General features: G+C 36.0%; 1 protein-coding gene across 1 annotated transcript in view; it reads left to right on the plus strand.

Annotated features, from left to right (window-relative positions):
* Positions 1-17,985, plus strand: part of LOC150108627 (uncharacterized) — a 327,730-nt gene that overhangs the window by 233,486 nt on the left and 76,259 nt on the right. The window contains exon 9 of the mRNA XM_090390495.1: positions 1,024-1,138. Within this exon, the coding sequence (XP_090246621.1) occupies positions 1,024-1,138 (115 nt within the window). The remainder of the gene's footprint in view (positions 1-1,023; positions 1,139-17,985) is intronic.

A 17,985-nucleotide genomic window follows, 5' to 3' on the forward strand; every position in this document is an offset into this window, starting at 1 on the left:
ATTGGTCAGAAAGATAATTCAAGAATGAGTGGATAAGAATGTGATCTCTATGACATGGCTTTGTGAAAGGATGGTCATGCCTTAGTAATTTACTAAACTTTTATATTGGAGTGATAGCTGAGTTGGATAAAGGAAATGGCTACACAATGATTCTGTTGGAATTTGTAAAGGCACTTCACCAAAGATCACATGGAACTCTGTTACACAAATTAGAACAAATGGGGATGGGACACTGGTTATGTGAATAAAAAGGTTGCTGTTGAAAGATATCAGAAGCAGAATCATACGAAAGCTGGTGACTAGTAGTGTGCTGAAAAGTTCATTGCTAGACCAGTACCATTTCATTTGTACATCTATAGCAAACAACTGATATAGGAAATATTCAGTTGTTTACTGATGATGTAAAATTAGATAGAACAATAGTAAATCAAAGGGATGTTGAGAGCTTGCAGGATCATTTGGACTCTCCTGATTCTTGATCCTGCAAAATGTCCTATTTTGGACAAACAGGAAGAACAGTAAATATCTGCCTGGAAGAACACAGGAGCTATGTCCATTACCTGCAATACAGCCATTCTGAACTTCACCTTTAAAGAATTGGATTTCCTAGGCCTTTTCTTCACTTGGTCTTTATTCACAATCTTCTTTTCACTCTTCATTGCCATTGTTTTTCTCTTGTCAGACATCTTGCTCAAAGAGCACCAACACTATTTACAGATAATTTTTGTAAATAACAAAATGAAACAGCTGAGAGAGAGAGAGGTAGGAAACAATGCCATGTGCTAAAGCTTCCACAACCTTCATAGGAAGCAGGTTTATGTACTGAAATGAAACCACACATATACAAAAACACAGATAGCAAATGCCCCTATAACGAGAGTTACCTGTATATAATTATTCCACTTGCATGCATAATTTATATATGTGTATGATTGAAATATTTTAGTAAAGCTATAAAATAGAACTATTTCTTTGCTTTGCTAATTTAAAAAAAAAATTATTATTATTATGTATTTATTTTAGTCTATTAATCTGGAACATAACCAAATAAGTAAGATTCCTTTTGGCATCTTTTCTCGTGCTAAGAATTTGACCAAGTTAAATATGAAAGAAAATCAACTTACATCTCTTCCTTTAGGTGAGTGCTGTATATCTTTATTTTTGTTGCATAATGTGCTTTATTATAAAATTTAATATTTTAAATTTAAATTTTTATGTTAATCATCTGTTATGAACTCATCGAAGTGGACTTTCTAATGAACACTGATTAGATAATTTTGTTCAGTGAACATTCACTGCACAGAATTGGTTCAAAACCACAGTGACAATGACATGGTTATTTAATATGAAAACCAGAAAAATTATAAAGATTGTAGCAGGCTGGAAATTTATATATTTGTATAAACCTGTGTTATTCAATCTTTTTTGTGCATTTGGATGATTAGGAGTCATGGTCATGCCATCTAACCAGAATTGGAGATGATGGGAATAATAGCCAGTGAATATTCACTAGTAATAAATTAGAAAACAACAACATATTTTTGTACATGGTTAAAAAATGTTATTAAAATGTCAAAATGTATATAACTTGGCAGTAGTGTTGTTTAAAAAGAATAAAATTAAAAAAAAAGCATATTAATGACTGTTGAGAATTGTATATTGACCACAATTTCTTTTTAAACTGGGGTTCCATATGTGATAGACCAACTCAGTAAACAGTGAAAATTATTTTCTGATGTTCTATTTCTAGTTTTCGAATCGTTTCATTACAAACAAGGAAGAGTCTGTTTGCAAATTTCTTATGATGAGGATGATATTTGTGTTTGAAATTAGAACTAAACAAAAAATAACAAATGATTCAACTGACTAGCATATGCATGTTTTTATTATTTTATGTAACTCCCATCCATGAACGGTTATAAACCATAGTACTTTATTGCTTTTGGATCACTAATGTTTATATCATCACTAACTTCCTGTCAACAGTTTTCACTCAAATTATCTTCTGGGATTTCAATAAGGGTTTCAAACCTTATATTTTGATCTTCTAAGACACTTTCTAACAACACCAATCTGCTTAGATCTTGGTCTTCCTCTGGGTCTTTTTCCTGCCAACCTGGCAGAGAACACTTGTTTTGCTAATCTTTCCTCTCCGATTCTGTTTAAGTGACCATTTCACCTGAGATTAGCTCTGCTAACACATTCCTGAATACTCACAATGTCAAGTTCTTTCCTAATATCCTTATTTTTAATATGATCTAAGTTAAAACTGTTTTGTACACTGCGTTTTGACTAATTTCTCTTCTATTCTATATAAATTCATTCAGTTGATTGTCCATAATATAATACGTCTTGTTTATTCTATTATATCTGTTTCTATAATTAATTTGCCATCTTCATTCAAAATTATGTGTGCATAGCTAAAACATTGACTTTTTTATTATTATTATTGTTATTGTTCCGGGCAACTCCAAGGAGTCGACAGACTCATCGAGGGAGGCCCTAACATCATGTCAAGAACAACTATTCAACATTCACACACAGTATCTATCATACCTTGCCTTGAACTCATTCACGGTCATAGCACCCACAACAGACTCTGGAAGCTTATTCCACTCATTCACCACTCTCTAAGTAAAAAACCTAACTCTAACATCCTTGTCAACCATGCTCTTGCCCAGCTTCCATGCATGGCCCCTAGTCCTCCCACCACCAGTCATATTTTCAAAAATATCTTCTGGATCAATCTTATAGAAACCCTTCAGTAATTTGAATGTCTCAATCATATCACCCCTCCTTCGCCTATCGTCCAAACTCTGCAACCCACAAATCTTCAACCTATTCTCATAAGGTTCATTCCACAGACCTTCTATCATCTTGGTCACTCGTCTCTGGATCCTCTCCACTTCCTCCCCATCACGAAGAAACTCTGGTGCCCATAACTGGGCACAGTAGTCCAGATGGGGTCTTATCAAGGCTCGATACAGAGGAACAACAACTTGTTTGTCTCTACATGTTAAAAGTATTTTTCAGAAGCCAAGTAATTTGATGAGCTGATTTAGTCACTTTTGCAATGTGCCCCCCTAAACTTCAATTCCCTATCCACCAACACTCCCAAATCCCTAGCCTCATCAATCTCCTGGAGTACGGTTCCACCAATGTGATATACTACTGCTATTCTTTTCACCCCAAAGTGCATAACCTTACACTTTGCCACATTAAATTGACATCCATTTTTTCCTAGCCCAGTCCTCCAAACTATCCAAATCATCCTGTAAAATTTTGACATCCTGTGCACTCACAATTGCTCTACCCAACTTTGCATCATCAGCAAACAAGTGAACACTTCCTCTCAAATCCTTTCCTATATCATTGATGAACAAATTGAAAAGCAGTGGTCCAAGAACAGAGCCCTGTGGCACACCACTAGTCACAAGCCGTCTTTTAGACTCCACTCCTGAATAAACCACTCTCTGGTATCTCTCCTTCAACCACCCTCCTATCCATCTCACCAACCCCATATCTATCCCCATCTGCTCCAGTTTACTGATTAGGGTTCCATGTGGTATCCTGTCAAAGGCCTTGGCAAGGTCCAGTAGTATCACTGTAAACCCATTACCCCTATCCCGTTCAAGTGTCACTGTGTTATAGAACGTGAGCAAGTTACTGAGGCATGATCTACCCTTCACAAAACCATGTTGTCCCCCATACAATATCCCATTTTCATCCATCCAATCCTGTATTCTTTTCTTGACTAATTTCTCTAAGACCTTGACAATGATTCCTGATATGCTAATCGGTCGGTAATTTACAACAGCAGTCTTGGAACCACCTTTATGCAGTGGAACTATTTTCCCCTCTTTCCACTCCCTCGGAACTAACCCAGACTCGAGATTCAAATTAAACAAAATGGTCAAGGGTACTGACAATTCATTAGCTGCTTCTTGTACGACACGAGCTGGTATACCATCCAATCCCACTGATGTATTGACATTGAAGTTATGCAATAGACTACTCACTTCCACTTCATTCACCACAATTCCCGTATAATCTACTGGTTTATTCGTTTCTGAAATGTCACCACCTGGTTGATATATACTTGCAAAGTACTCACTAAGTAACTCAACTATATCAACTGATTCAGTTACCTCCCTACCATCGGCATTCTTTAAAATCATTCTGCCATGTACATTTTTCCTTTTACTTGCTACATATCTAAATAACTGTTTAGGATTCTCTTTAGCCTGCATGGACAGTGTTCTTTCGTAATCCTTTTTTGCTTTTCTTACCACACTCGTTACCCTTCTGGCCTGCGCTTTATACCGTTCTTGTGCCTGCCGGTCACCTTTCTCCTTAAATTCCCTCCATAGTTGTTTCTTTTTTTGCAACTCAAGCTTAATGGTGTTATTCATCCATTTAACCCCTACTTGATTTATTATTCGGACTCTAGGTATACAGTCAGCCATTGCTTCATGCAAACACTTCTTAACTGCCTCCCATGCACTATCAACTTCTAGTCCTTGCAGTTGTACATGCCATGGCACTGAACCAATCAAACTCCTAAGCTTGTCATACTTTCCAGCCCGATAATTCCACATGTACCCTGTCTTAATTGAAAATTCCACACCTTTAGCCACCTCACAAGTCAAGACCCTATGATCACTCTCACCAATTGGTGGCAATGTGGTCATATTTGTTACAGCCAAATCCTCAGATGTAATTACTAGGTCAAGCACTCTCTGACACCTAGTATTTTCCATTACATGCTGTCGCAGATAGTTATCCCTTAATAACCGCATAAAATCCAATTCCTTCCTCCTGTGTGTCCTCTCCTCACTCCAATCAATGCGACCATAGTTGAAATCTCCCATAATAATTACCCTCCTTCCACTCATTTCTTCTATTTGCTTGTGCATACTGTCACCACCATCTTTTCCATCACCTGGTCTATAGTAGCACCCAATTGTATATTTAGTTCTGCTAGCCACAATCTCACACCAAATGGCCTCAAATGTGCTCTTTTTCTCTATCCTCAATTCAATTTCTATTCTCCTTGGCTGTAGCTCATCAGCTATCATCAACAATACTCCTCCCCCCATTTTATTCTCCCTGTCATTCCTGAACACACTATATCCATCACATTCAATCCCACTAGCTATATCATATACAGTCAGCCATGATTCACTAATACCAATAACCTGTGGTCTGGAAGTGCCAACCATGGCCAAAAACTCTTCCTTCTTGTTTCTAATACTCCTAGCATTAGTGTACATGAATTTAAGACCCCCATTAGCCCCAACCGTACCTTGATGCCTTATATTAACTATCCCACTCTGATTTGTTGTCCTTATTCGCATGGGCATATTATATTCATTCATTCATACATTCAACTGCCTCCCTAAGGACTGTATATCTACCCTCCCACCTTAATATATCTAGTTTCCCTGAATTTGCATATCCACTACATTCAGCAACACTTTCTCAAGTCTCCTTACACCATAACCATTCAAATGCAAGCCATCCATCTTATATAGATCCTTTCGCCCATCGAACTCACTCCACACATCCACAAATTCCACACCACTTGTCATACATAACCCACACATAAAGTCATTCGCAATTATGGCCCTCATTTTAAACATTTCACTGTCATACCGTGGCAAAAGACTAATCATTCTAACTCTCTCTCACTCTTTTCTTTTGCTACTTCAAACAATTCATTCAGGTCTTCTATCATTTCCATTTTATCTCCTTTCAAATCATTCATTCCTGCCACAACAATCATTTCTTTCACCCTTTCCTTTTGCTCTCTAATAGACTCAGTTACATCCTTTATGGTCACACCAGGTTGGTACGATTTTGTCAAATCCTCTACTAACACACCTCGTACTAACAAGTCTCCATACAGCACTCTATCCTTCATTTTGTTCATGTTCACACTCATATGCCTATTCCTGTCATACTTTTTATTATTGGCTGGTGCAATCAGTCGACTTTTGCTCATACGCTCTAGCTGCTGTTTTGCCCTTTGTATCACACCATTCAACAACGCGATCTCACTCATTGCATCTATCTCATCTTTTTTATTCTCTGTAAAACCATTAATACTATCATTCACACTCTCACAATTCTCTGGTACAACCTCGCCGTTTCTTGTCATATCCCTATTTTCTTCATTCTGAAGTTTGACAAAATGATCACACTCACGATCCGAAATACACTTCAATTCCTCATTCTCCCTACATTTTCTACACACATTCTCTCCTTTATTATCATCTGACCGCACTCCGCAAAGCGTACATTTCGCAGATAGTACACTGAATCATCTCCTTTACATTACCGTTCTTGAAAGAAGATGGCGAACCATCATTACTGGCCGCCATTTTCCTTCGTACTAGAGCCATACTTACTAGTAACGTATTTTACCAAATTATAAATTATAAACACCAAAAACACACAAATAGATGCACTAAGATACGCAAGGCAAACAAAACTACGCAATATTAAAGTAAATTTATCAACGATAACTGAAAATAACGCTTATCTTATCAGGAGCTTTCACGAACACTACACACTACGAATCCCTCTAGCGGCGACTTCCCGACATAGATTATGTTATAAACTTTAGCACACTAGCTACACTAATAAAACTACAATATACTAAATATAATATACTAAAATTACACAATTAAATCTAACAAAATATTTAATAAATCAACAAAAATCACAAATCTTTCAGGAGCTCTCCGACAGTACGTCTCTTCACCATCTAGCCTCAAAGTTGAACTTCTCAATGTTTCTATTTTTGTAGTCTTCATCTTTTTCCTGCTGATATTCATGCCATCTTTGTTATGGCAGTTAAAATTCAATTCAATTTAATTTTAAAGAATCCTGCAAACTTGTACTGGATTTATTGAAGAGTATAACATCTGCATAAAAAAAGAAATTTCTGAAATTATTATCACCAATTTTTGATATCAGGTTTAATGCCACTTTACTTCATTAAGTGATCTGTATAGATGATGAATAACAGTTAGTGTGTACCCTTGTCTCGCACTCATTTCACATCATACCACTTTCCTATACTTGCATCAATTCTAAATGGTGACTTAAACATAGTGTATCACTCAGTACAATGTTCCATCTATGCAATATAATTATTTGTAGTGTTTTGAACAGCTTTTTTTTTTTCTTGGCACCTTGTCACATGCCTTTTCCAAATCTACACATGATCTTAGATATATTCCCATAATTTCTCAACTGTCTAAAGTGAAAATTTGACCTGATAACTCTGGTTTGGCTTGGTCTTCTCCCAAGTTTTGTTTGCAATTTTTCTTAGTCTTCTGAAGCATGCTTGCATAAATCTTACCTGGAACACTCCGTAGAGAAATTCCTATGCAATTCTCACATTCAGTTTTATTTTCATTTTTACAGGATAGGTATGAGAGCTACACCAATCAGAATTTGACTTTCTCACCAAGCCTTCTGAATTAGATACTGCAGTCACTTTAAAACTTTTATACCCCATATTTTGACCATTTCTGTTCAAATATCATCTACTCCAGCTGCCTTTCCACATTTCAGTGGAAAGGCAGCTGGAGTAGATGATATTTTTGTATAAAATTGTGTATTCAGTTAATTATCGATACATCATGGTCACTTTCAAAATAACTCCCCTTGCATGTAATGCACCATTCCAATGTTTCTTCCATGCAGTATAACAAGATTGGAAGTCCTCTTCTGTTAGTTCGTTATGTCATGGCTCTTTTGATGTTTTCTACAATCTCAAAACGCAAAGGTTACACGGAGACAAGTCAGGCAAGTACGGTAGCTGTTCCAACACCGGAATGCATTTTTTTTAGCTAAATACTTGTGAATTGATAGTGCAGAATGAGAAGATGCATTGTCGTGATGCAAGATTTGCAATTTCTAGACACACCCATAAGATGCGTTTTTGCAACCATTCAAGGATTCTTTGTAGTAAATTTGATTGACAGCAACTCTAGGAGATACAAATTCTTGGTGGACTAGGCCATTGCTATTGAAAAGATGACAATCATGATTTTTGTTTTGGACTTGCTCATGCATGCCTTCTTTGGTCTTGAGAATTTTTCATGTGCCACTCGAAACTTTGTCTTTTCATTTCAGGTTTGTACTCAGAAAAAACCAACTCTTATCCTCAGTAATAACACATTCTAAAAAATTTGGTTCAGTTTGAAGTTGGTCTAGCATTTCTTCAGAAACATTGCAACAGTGTATTTGCACAGATCTTTTGCATTTTTAAATCTTCAGAAATTTTGTGAATGGTAAAACAGTTAATACATAGTTCTTCTGAGATGATTTTGGTGCATTAAACATTGATCTTCGCAAATGCATCTCTCTACTCACTCAGTGTTGTTGCTCATTCTTGATGTGACAGGCGGCCTGTATGTTGCTCATCTCCATGCTTTCTCTTCCCTCCAAAAACATCTTGTGACATTTAAGCACTTGAATGTGTGATAAAGAATCATTATCATATGCCCACTTACTTTTATCAAATATTTCGGTAGTTGTCATTCAGTTTAACACAAAATTTAATTGCACAACTTTGTTCAAAATTTCGCTTCTCCATTTTTTGTTACAAACACACCAGACATAACTTCCTAAAAACACAACTCAGCAGGTGTTTACCTACTGACAAGAAACTGGTACTGACAAAAAGAGTGAAAATCATCATCAGTTTGACGTACTGCCAGTTCTCACAATAAAAAAAGGGGGAATAATAACTCTGAACATGAGAATTACAGAAGAATTTTCTAAGTGTTTCTAGGCAAAGTTTATTCAAGCATATACTTAGAAAAGGGTTAAAAATAACTTTCAAAATAACTCCCCTTGCATGTAATGCACCATTCCAATGTTTCTTCCATGCAGTATAACAAGATTGGAAGTCCTCTTCTAATTGTGGAAGGGAAACTTGGAAAACAACCCTGGATTCAGGTCAAATAGAGGTTATTTTGATCAGATTTTCACTTTTTTGACAACTATGGTTTTTTATTATTTATTTTATGTATATATATATATCAGTCCTACACACAATAGGTCGCAAGACATATGGCACGGCAGTGCTGTGTGTAATTGAGAGATGGAAAAGAGAAATGTGTTGATGTGCTTTTTGAAAACCAACAAAAGGTTGTAGTCATTGGGGAAGACTGTTCCAAAGAACATATGTAGTAGGAAATGAAGGTCAAGGATGAGAAGTTGGTTTGATGAGTTTGGAGTTGAACTGTAAATGGGTATTAATTGGCAGCTACTCATGTTTGTATATAGGTCCAGGAAAGTGGAAGAATTGTAGCAGCCAGTTCAGAGGAGCTATGTCCATGAAAACACTTGTAGAATAGACATAATGCAGCAACAGAATGTCTGTAGGAAAGTAACTGGAGGGAGGCATCATCAATTAAGTGAACTGCTCACATCTGGATACAATCAAGCATTCTGATGGAAGTTTTAGGTGCACCATTCCAAATGTGTGAACAGTATTCTAAGGTTGAGTTGATTTGGGCTTTATAAAGTGTCAGGAGTTGAGCAGGAGAGAAGTACTGTTTGGAATGGAAAAGAATACAATGTTTGTTTTTTTTTTAAAGGCTGAAGAAGCTATGGACTTGATGTGTTCATGCCAGGATAGATTGGATGTGAGTGTTAACCTAAGGAGAAAAAATTGGTCATGGTTGACAAGAGGAATATTGTCAGAAGTGAGGGAGAGCAGAATGGTCTTTCTTTCTAGAAATGAGACAGGACTGTGTTTTGGTGACATTGAAATTCACCAGGTTATCCTCACTCCACTCGAATAGCATAGGTGAAATACTGAGCCCTGAGGTGAGTTCTGACCTCACCAGCATTAATTCAAAAATCTGATCTAAGGAAATCATTTACCATACCCTGCAGTGAACGTCCAGAGAGAAAGCTAGCAATTCATTCAGAAAGGGAGAGATTGGAATACCATAGGGTGGTATTCCAATAGGGTGCTTGGTAAGGAGGCCATGATGCCAGACTCAATCACAAATGCCTTGGAAATATTAAGAGCAACCACTTAAGTTTCTCTGAACTTTTCCATAGCTCATATCCAAAGATGGGTGAGGCTACTTAGGAGGTCTGCTGTGGAATGAGAATTGTAAAATCCATACTGATGAACATTAAGTAGTCGGTGGGTCTCCAAGTAGTGAAGCAATTGGTTATTGATGACCTTTTCCATTATTTTTGAGAGTATTGAGGTCAGAGCAATGGAGGCGATAGTTTGATGGTTGACTTTTATCTCCCTTTTTTGGGAACAGGATGGATAAAAGCTTAATTCTAGGCTGTAGGATAGATGCCAGATGAGCAGGACAGCTGTGAGTTCTGGAGCACAATCTTTTAGTACAACTGGAGGAATATTATCAAGACCAGGAGACTTATTAGAATCAAGGATTTTTCTGGTGAAATTCAGAGGAGACATACTGTGAATAGTTTGTAGAATGATAGGAGGAGTTCTTCAGTTGTCTGTGTGAGAGTTGGTGAAAAAAAACTGATGACAAACAGTCTGCTTTTCTTTGGGAGATGTCACCATTATACATCAGAATGCAAGAGAGGTTAAAGCATGGAGAGACAGAAGTTGTGTCCAGAGCATTGGCAAGTGACCAGAAGGCATGACTGCCATTAGGACAGGAGACAAGCTTACTGCACTTGACCTTACAAAGTCTGCTTTGGATTTGTTGATGGTTATTTTGAACTGCTGTTGGAGAAGCAGGGTTGGGATAAATTGAGTAGAATTTATGAAGACAACACGTGTTAGAGTAATTACTTATAATTAAGCAAATAATATTCGATGTTTTGACCTCGATATCAAGGTTATCATCAGGAAAACATACATATGAACAAGACACAAGCAGTGCAGCCACTATGGTAAGATAAAAATATGTGTTTCTGTGTTAATTAATTAGCTAGCCTTCCTAAAACAATGTAGAGACAGCAACTTGATACTGAACTGCATCAAGCTTAAAAAGAAGTTTACTTCAGCCAAAGTACTCCATGTTTATGTCTGGATGGAAAAAGCTATGTTGAGAGAACAAATCCATGAGGCATGCAAAAATCTGGCAATTACCCAGGACAACATTCCACAACTAAAATCAGAGCTGTCTACCTATGTAAATTCCAATATTTGGGATATTCTAGAGAGGATTACAGACAACTTAGCAAAGCATGTTCTTTGTAAAAACAAAGAAAAACTAATAGCGAAATTCCAAAGACTGTAACAACAATAAGAAAGCACCATGCCCAGAGGAGCAACCAACGAATCACGGCCAAGTTATGTTATCAACATATCCAGACACAGCCTTAATGAAGTAAACTTTCACATCTGCTAAAAAGCTTCAACTATGCTATCACACCAAAATCAGTCAACAAACTAGACATCATTTACCACATTGAAAAATATCTAAAATCCCCCCCCCCTCCCCAATATTGCCAATAAAATACAGATAGAAACAGCCAATATACTAAATTATAATAGACAAGCAAGTTATTGGAGATGTTAATCTCAGCTCTTTACTTTACACAGATGATGTTATACTTCTAAATAAATTCAGTACAAGTTTGTAAGATTCTCTGCCTAAATTGAATAACTGTTGTAATAAATCTGGTATGAAAATCAGCAATAACAAGACAAAGACAATGAAAATCAGCATAAACATTGAAAATATCAACTGGATTGTGAATGGAGAACCTATAGAACAAGTGAAACATTTCAGGGTGTTTAGGTGCAATATTTAGTGACGGTGGTAAATTAAATATGGAAATAGACAACAGAATTAGTAAAGCTTGTATGGTAGGAATTCAAGTGAATAATTGTATATGGAATAAGAAAGAAATTAGTCAAAACACTAAATTAGCTGTATACAAGACAGTGTTCAAGCCAATTTTAAGTTATTGTTGGATCGTACTTCCTTGTTTTTGATCCGCTATCTTGTTTTAACTCTGTTCTTAAACAAGTAATAAGTTGCTGGTTGATTACTAATTTAAATATAGAGAAATTTATATTTTTAGACTGTGCTATTAGATTATTCATTAGACTAATCTATATCTAGATTAGTCTAATGAAATATAGTGAAACCAAGCATCAACTAATTTTATATCAATATTATTTCTTACGTAGACCGAGTTTATCTTTTATTTTTGAAGTTCCTGCTAGATCCGATAATTTCATGGACGGTGCAATAAAGGAGATTCAGGCAAACACAATTTTTAAATCAAAACAAAACATGCAATTCTGGGTTATATATTATACATATAAACTCAATTCTGAGAACAAGATAATATAAATATCTTAGCTTAACTGGGCACAACATCTTACAGATTCAGTCTATGGGCATTCTGTTATCAGACTTATAGCTTTCACAATATTAAAATAACTTTTAATAGAGTTCAATATCACAAAATCTCTTAGTGACAAATTTACTATTATCATACAGTCAGTAAAGTCTCAATACATTAATGGTGGCAACAACTGCTTCATGAGTATACACTTTCATACTTCATACTCCGGCTGATTTCAGCAAAAAACGTTATAGTTAATGTGGGGAATAACAAGAGGAATTACACATAAAATTGGACAGTTCTTACCGGATAAATCCTTTGCTCATCAATTTCACTATGGGCACACTTTATAACTATATTTACTTAGCACACTATGGCAACACTATTTAGAATAAATCTTCTCTATGATAACTGAACTATTAATGGTTGCGCTTCACGTGTATAGACGTACTTGGATAAAGGAAAATGCTCATTCCTTCTTTAACACTATTCGACCAATTCAGCTCTCTGTTAAAGTTCCATAAAACTAATGGAACACATAGTAATTCTTTAACTTCTAGAATTATTCTCAGTTGCCTATTACTTTCCCGGTCCTCAAATAGTCCAATTATAGCACTAAAGTTCTAGACACAGCAATCCTTTGCATTCACTTTGCTGCTTCTCAGTATTCTCCTTGTCTGTCTGTGCTATCCTCAATGCTCTCGTGTTCCAGAATGGTCAGTCCTGAAAAAGAGAAGAGCCCTCGGTTTTCTCTGCTCTCAGCTTATATATACCTCCCTTCTTTTTCCCTCCAAAATTGTTTCTCACGCTCTCTTATGTCAATTCTTTCTCTGCCGTGGAATACCATATCTCGCGATCCAAGCACGCGCTAGCTATTTCTAGCCCGTCTCCATAGTAACAAACAAAATAAAATAGAAACAGAAATATTGCATAACATTATACCTTTACATACTGGTAGTGATAAATAAAAAATTAAAATATTATAATTCACATAAGGCATATTAAACTTATATATACAATTCCTCATAATATTAAATTAGGAATAATCAAAATAAACAGAATATTTCAATACAAGGTCCTATCATTGCTAACACATATTTTAGATTAATTAATAAAATTTAATGAATAAACTCAAGGCAATTACATGAATAATAATTTACATTCATGGGATTAATATCAAATAATTTTTTACAAGTATAGCCTTTGGTATGGTGGGTTAAGCTGGAGTCTGTAAGGAATATTAATAACTTAAATGTCTCCTTATTCAGAATCCAACATTATGGATCTGAGAGGTGTGTTAGAAATAAAACTCTTGACTAAGAACTAGAGACTACAGATATGAGAGTCCTGAGAAAGATTAGGGACATGAACAGATGGCATCAATGGCAATATCATATTAAAAACGAGGATATTAGGAAAGAACTTGATATTGTTAGCATCCAGGAATGTGTTAGCAGAACTATCATATCCTATATACCCCATGAGGGTACATGTCAAGAATTTGATGATGATGAATCAAACCTCTGAGACTCACTAGCAAATGATGAAGCAAACATTGATTTATTCAGCCAGAGAGGCATGTTTTGAAGTTGTCTGCAACGATATAAAAATCAGAACTTGAACTCGGGATGTGAATGATTAGTCTTGTCAAAGAAGAAAATTGATCAAAAGTTTGTAGTAACTAACTCAAAAAGAAAGTAAAGCTGGAAAACATAAATGCTTAAGCTGTTTACAATCAACATGCTTTTAAACCCTCAAGGAAATACCAAAGTACCCAAGGGCTTCGTAGTGCTTACTCTTAATTAAAATTATGAATCATAGCAAGAACCCATGTTAAGGGAAAGTTGAAATTTTTCACAAAATCACTTTCTGTTATTGCAAGAATCATTAACACAAATTCGACCTGTTTTAGTTATAGCATGTTAAATTTGGTTGAATCAATAACCTCATACTAACAAGTATGAGGTTATTGATTTGGCATTTTTCTTCTGTAGACACATGTTCAACAACCTGCTTCTGTCACCTCCTCACCATCAACTCTCATTAAGGTTATTCTTCCATAGTCATTCTTCCTGTTACTTGCCACATAACAAAAGTACTCTTTGGGATTTCCTTTGGCCTGCTCAGCTAGTTTCTTCTTGTAATCTGATTTTGCCTTCCTTACTATGCTGGTCACCTTTCTTGCCTGATCCTTGTACCGTTCATTAGCTTACTGGTAACGATTAAATTGGCATGCAATATCAGCCATGTGTTTTCCTCTTTCAGCTTGTACAGTGATGCACAGTGTGGACACGTGTTCAACAACACACAGCTTGAAAAAATTTAGAGCCAAATGCAGTTAGTGAAATTAAACTAGAATACTTTAGGGAGGGGGGGAGCTTCTTTTCTGCAGACACCTCTACAAAAGGTGCACATTCATCTAAATTTGATCATTCAGTTATAGTCATTTCTTACTTTACTTATGATGCCTTGAGAATTTTAGTATTCTCATCAAAAGGAGTGGAATTGCATGTGAAGGTGATGAAATGCTGAAACATCTCTGCGAATTGTATTTCAATTTGTAAGAGCCTGAGAATTTCAGCACAACCAGACAAAAATAGAAGGGGAATTGCAAGTGAGGGAGGCATTGGCGTAGACAATAAAATGTTTCAGAAACCTTTACAGATTAGCACTTGAATTGATCTCAACCAGTTATTTGTCATCTTATTTACCTACTTCATCTAAAAATATAAATAATTTCTGATAAAAACGAATAAGCAAAGTACTGAAAAAGTAGGACGTTAGCTACAAATTAGAAGTGGCTTCTTAGATAGAATACTGTTTTAACTCTTGAGAATGTATTTCAACCAATTTGGGCTAAATTTTGAATGTTGTTTATACTTACTGAAATTCCGGTACCAAACTAACAGAATCAGTACCACCAATAAAAATAATGCAGGAAGGCTGCTCTCTACTTCCAAATTGCAACTAACTTCCTCATTGGTTGACATATGAAATGTCTGTTTATTTATTTTCCACCCTTGCTTTTAGGACAACCAGTGAATCGCCACTGGCTGTCCTGAAAGAATGGGAAGGAAATATTGAGCATCATGCCAGCTTGGCTGGCTGAGTGGTTAGCGTATCTGCTCTCCAGCCAAAAGGCTGCGGGTTCGAATCCCGCCGTGGGCATGGATGTTTGTGATTGTCCTTGGAAATACCAATGATGGTGGGCAGCAGTAGATGCCGTTGGTGTAGTTGCGGTCAGTTGGTGGATTGAGTGGTGGAGACAGAGTTGTAGAGCAGGTGCCCTCCCTCGATGAGTCTTTGGACTCCCTGGAGATGTCTAATAATAATAATAATAATAATTACCCATGAACAAATGTAAACAAAAATAAAAGAAAAGATACCCATACAGAACATTGCAATCAACTGAAAAGTAAAGAGAAAGGGAAGGGGGAACAACAGCAAACACTGATTATAAAGGACAAAGGTAAAACATAAGGAATAGTATGATGATAATGCACGGTAACATAAAAACAAAAATGCAGGGAAGGAGGGATATTATCCTACTGTAATTAATGACATCTCTTGTTTTCTTTTTATCTTACTCAATACTTGAGCAAACTAAATTTTGCTCATATTGAAGTCATCTTTAGTTATATTGAAGTAATATAGAGGCAGATGACTTCACATCAAAATTCCATAATGTACAGTGCTTCCTTTCACACATATGTGTTGCCTTAATTATGTGATGGATCACTATTAAAACAGGTTTCAACTTTAAAATAGTTTTTACAGGGTGTCTGAGTTGTCCAAAATCTCTCTCTCTAATCTAAGATTACTCTCATACCTGTATACTCAAATCACTCAAGGATACATGGTCTTTAAGCATCTCCATGTTGGTCCTCCAATAACATTCTGAGCAACAACACTGTACAGGCCACACCTACCACTGAGTTTCAGCTCAATGCATCAAGCTTAAGCCTAACATGTGCTCTTAGGGTAAGCTCTCTCAGGGCAACGTTTGAAAGTGTTGAATCAGTGGGAGCTAGATTTGAAGAGAGAGAGAGTGGAAGCTAAATCAATGCAGAAGTCATATTTTCCATATAGACATAGCAAAATTGAGCATCTTATGTGATAACTACAAGGACTAGAGTCACAAAAAGAAATGTGAGGTAAGGCTCATAGGTTGAATTACAAAAATTAGAAGACCTTTGGCATGTTTTGCCAGTTGGCTGACAGTGTCTTTATAAAAGACAGTAGAGAACATAAAAAGATCTGAACACTTTAACACCAGGAGTTTTTTTAAACAAAAGCAATTGATAGCATAATAGCAAATCATATGTTTCATTAGATACATTGTGTACTGTTTGTGTATTTTTCTGTAAGGTCTGTAGATAGTTATTAGCATAACAGAAATCTTGTTTGCTATACAAACAAATAAGATATTTTAAGATGTCATGAAGTATAATGCATTAGTGCCTGTTCAAGATGCTGTTTGAACAAATCACTTTAGAAGACTCCTTAAACATTCTAGCAAAAAAGATTGTCTTCTAAGTATGGTATGGATAGAGATGGCAATCCATATTATGATGTTTAGAGATTATATGCAGTGAAACCACTTTTTTCTGTTGATATCATTGGGACTAGGCTGGGGGGAATATCTAGTTATATGCTGGATTGCAAAATTGATAAGGGTAGTAAGGAATATGTGAAACAGAATCCTTGCAAATTAACTTGAACCTGCTGATTCTGTGGGCATATGCTAATTATGTTATTTTAATGCTGCTAGGCGCAAGGCCATTAATGGTGCAAGTGGTTGATGAAGCTGGAGACCTTTGGGTGAATATGAACAGTGAGTTCAATTTAGAGCTAACATTTCTAAAGTGGTAAAGTTGTCACATTAGATACCTGCAAAAACTGCTAACATGTGAGATAAATAAAGTGATTCTCCCACTATACGAGGCTTTGATAAGAATGCATCCTAATGACTGCTCAAGTATGGTAGCCTGAGTTCCAGGGAGATGAAGAAAAAGTTTAAAAAGTCTAGTGGTAGATAATCAATGGCCTATGCAATTTTTCATATGAAGACAGATCAAAGTAATGTGGTCTTTAAAGTAGAGGAATAACGGGACAGGAAAGAAGACATGATAGAAATGTACAAGTTGGCAAGAAGATCTTGCAGTGTAAAATACAAGTACAAGGAAAATTTTACGACATCTTGGCAAACAGATGGAGAATGCAATTGTCCCTGAAAAGTGAGTGAGAGGGTCAGAAGTTTGCGAGCCCCAGCTTCTTCTGTTGGCATGTGATGAGTAGGGTTTAGGAAGACTCAGCGTTTGAGATTTGTTGGTCAAAGGCTGTCTAGCCAATGTGCCAAGTCCAAGACCAGGTCATAATCTGAAAAGTTTCTTTTTTGAAAACAATTTGATTGTAAATATTTTGCATTTGCAAATAAATTTTAATTGGGTGAAAGTTTTTTAATTCTCATTTATTTAATGAATTATACTCTATTTTCTTTAACCTCTGTTTTTTGATAAAATCAATTTAAAAATATGCATAGATATATATAAATAAAAGCCCATATTTTACCCACAGAAAACAATAACAAATGAGCTTAAGAACACCAAATAGCTGATCATCAAAATTAGGAAGGAAATGCACACACAACTACTTACACTT

The sequence above is a fragment of the Typopeltis vanoorti genome, chromosome 3 (assembly GCF_054136105.1).
Source record: "Typopeltis vanoorti isolate ZY-2024b chromosome 3, IOZ_Tvanoo_1.0, whole genome shotgun sequence".
NCBI classification, from domain to species: domain Eukaryota; kingdom Metazoa; phylum Arthropoda; class Arachnida; order Uropygi; family Thelyphonidae; genus Typopeltis; species Typopeltis vanoorti.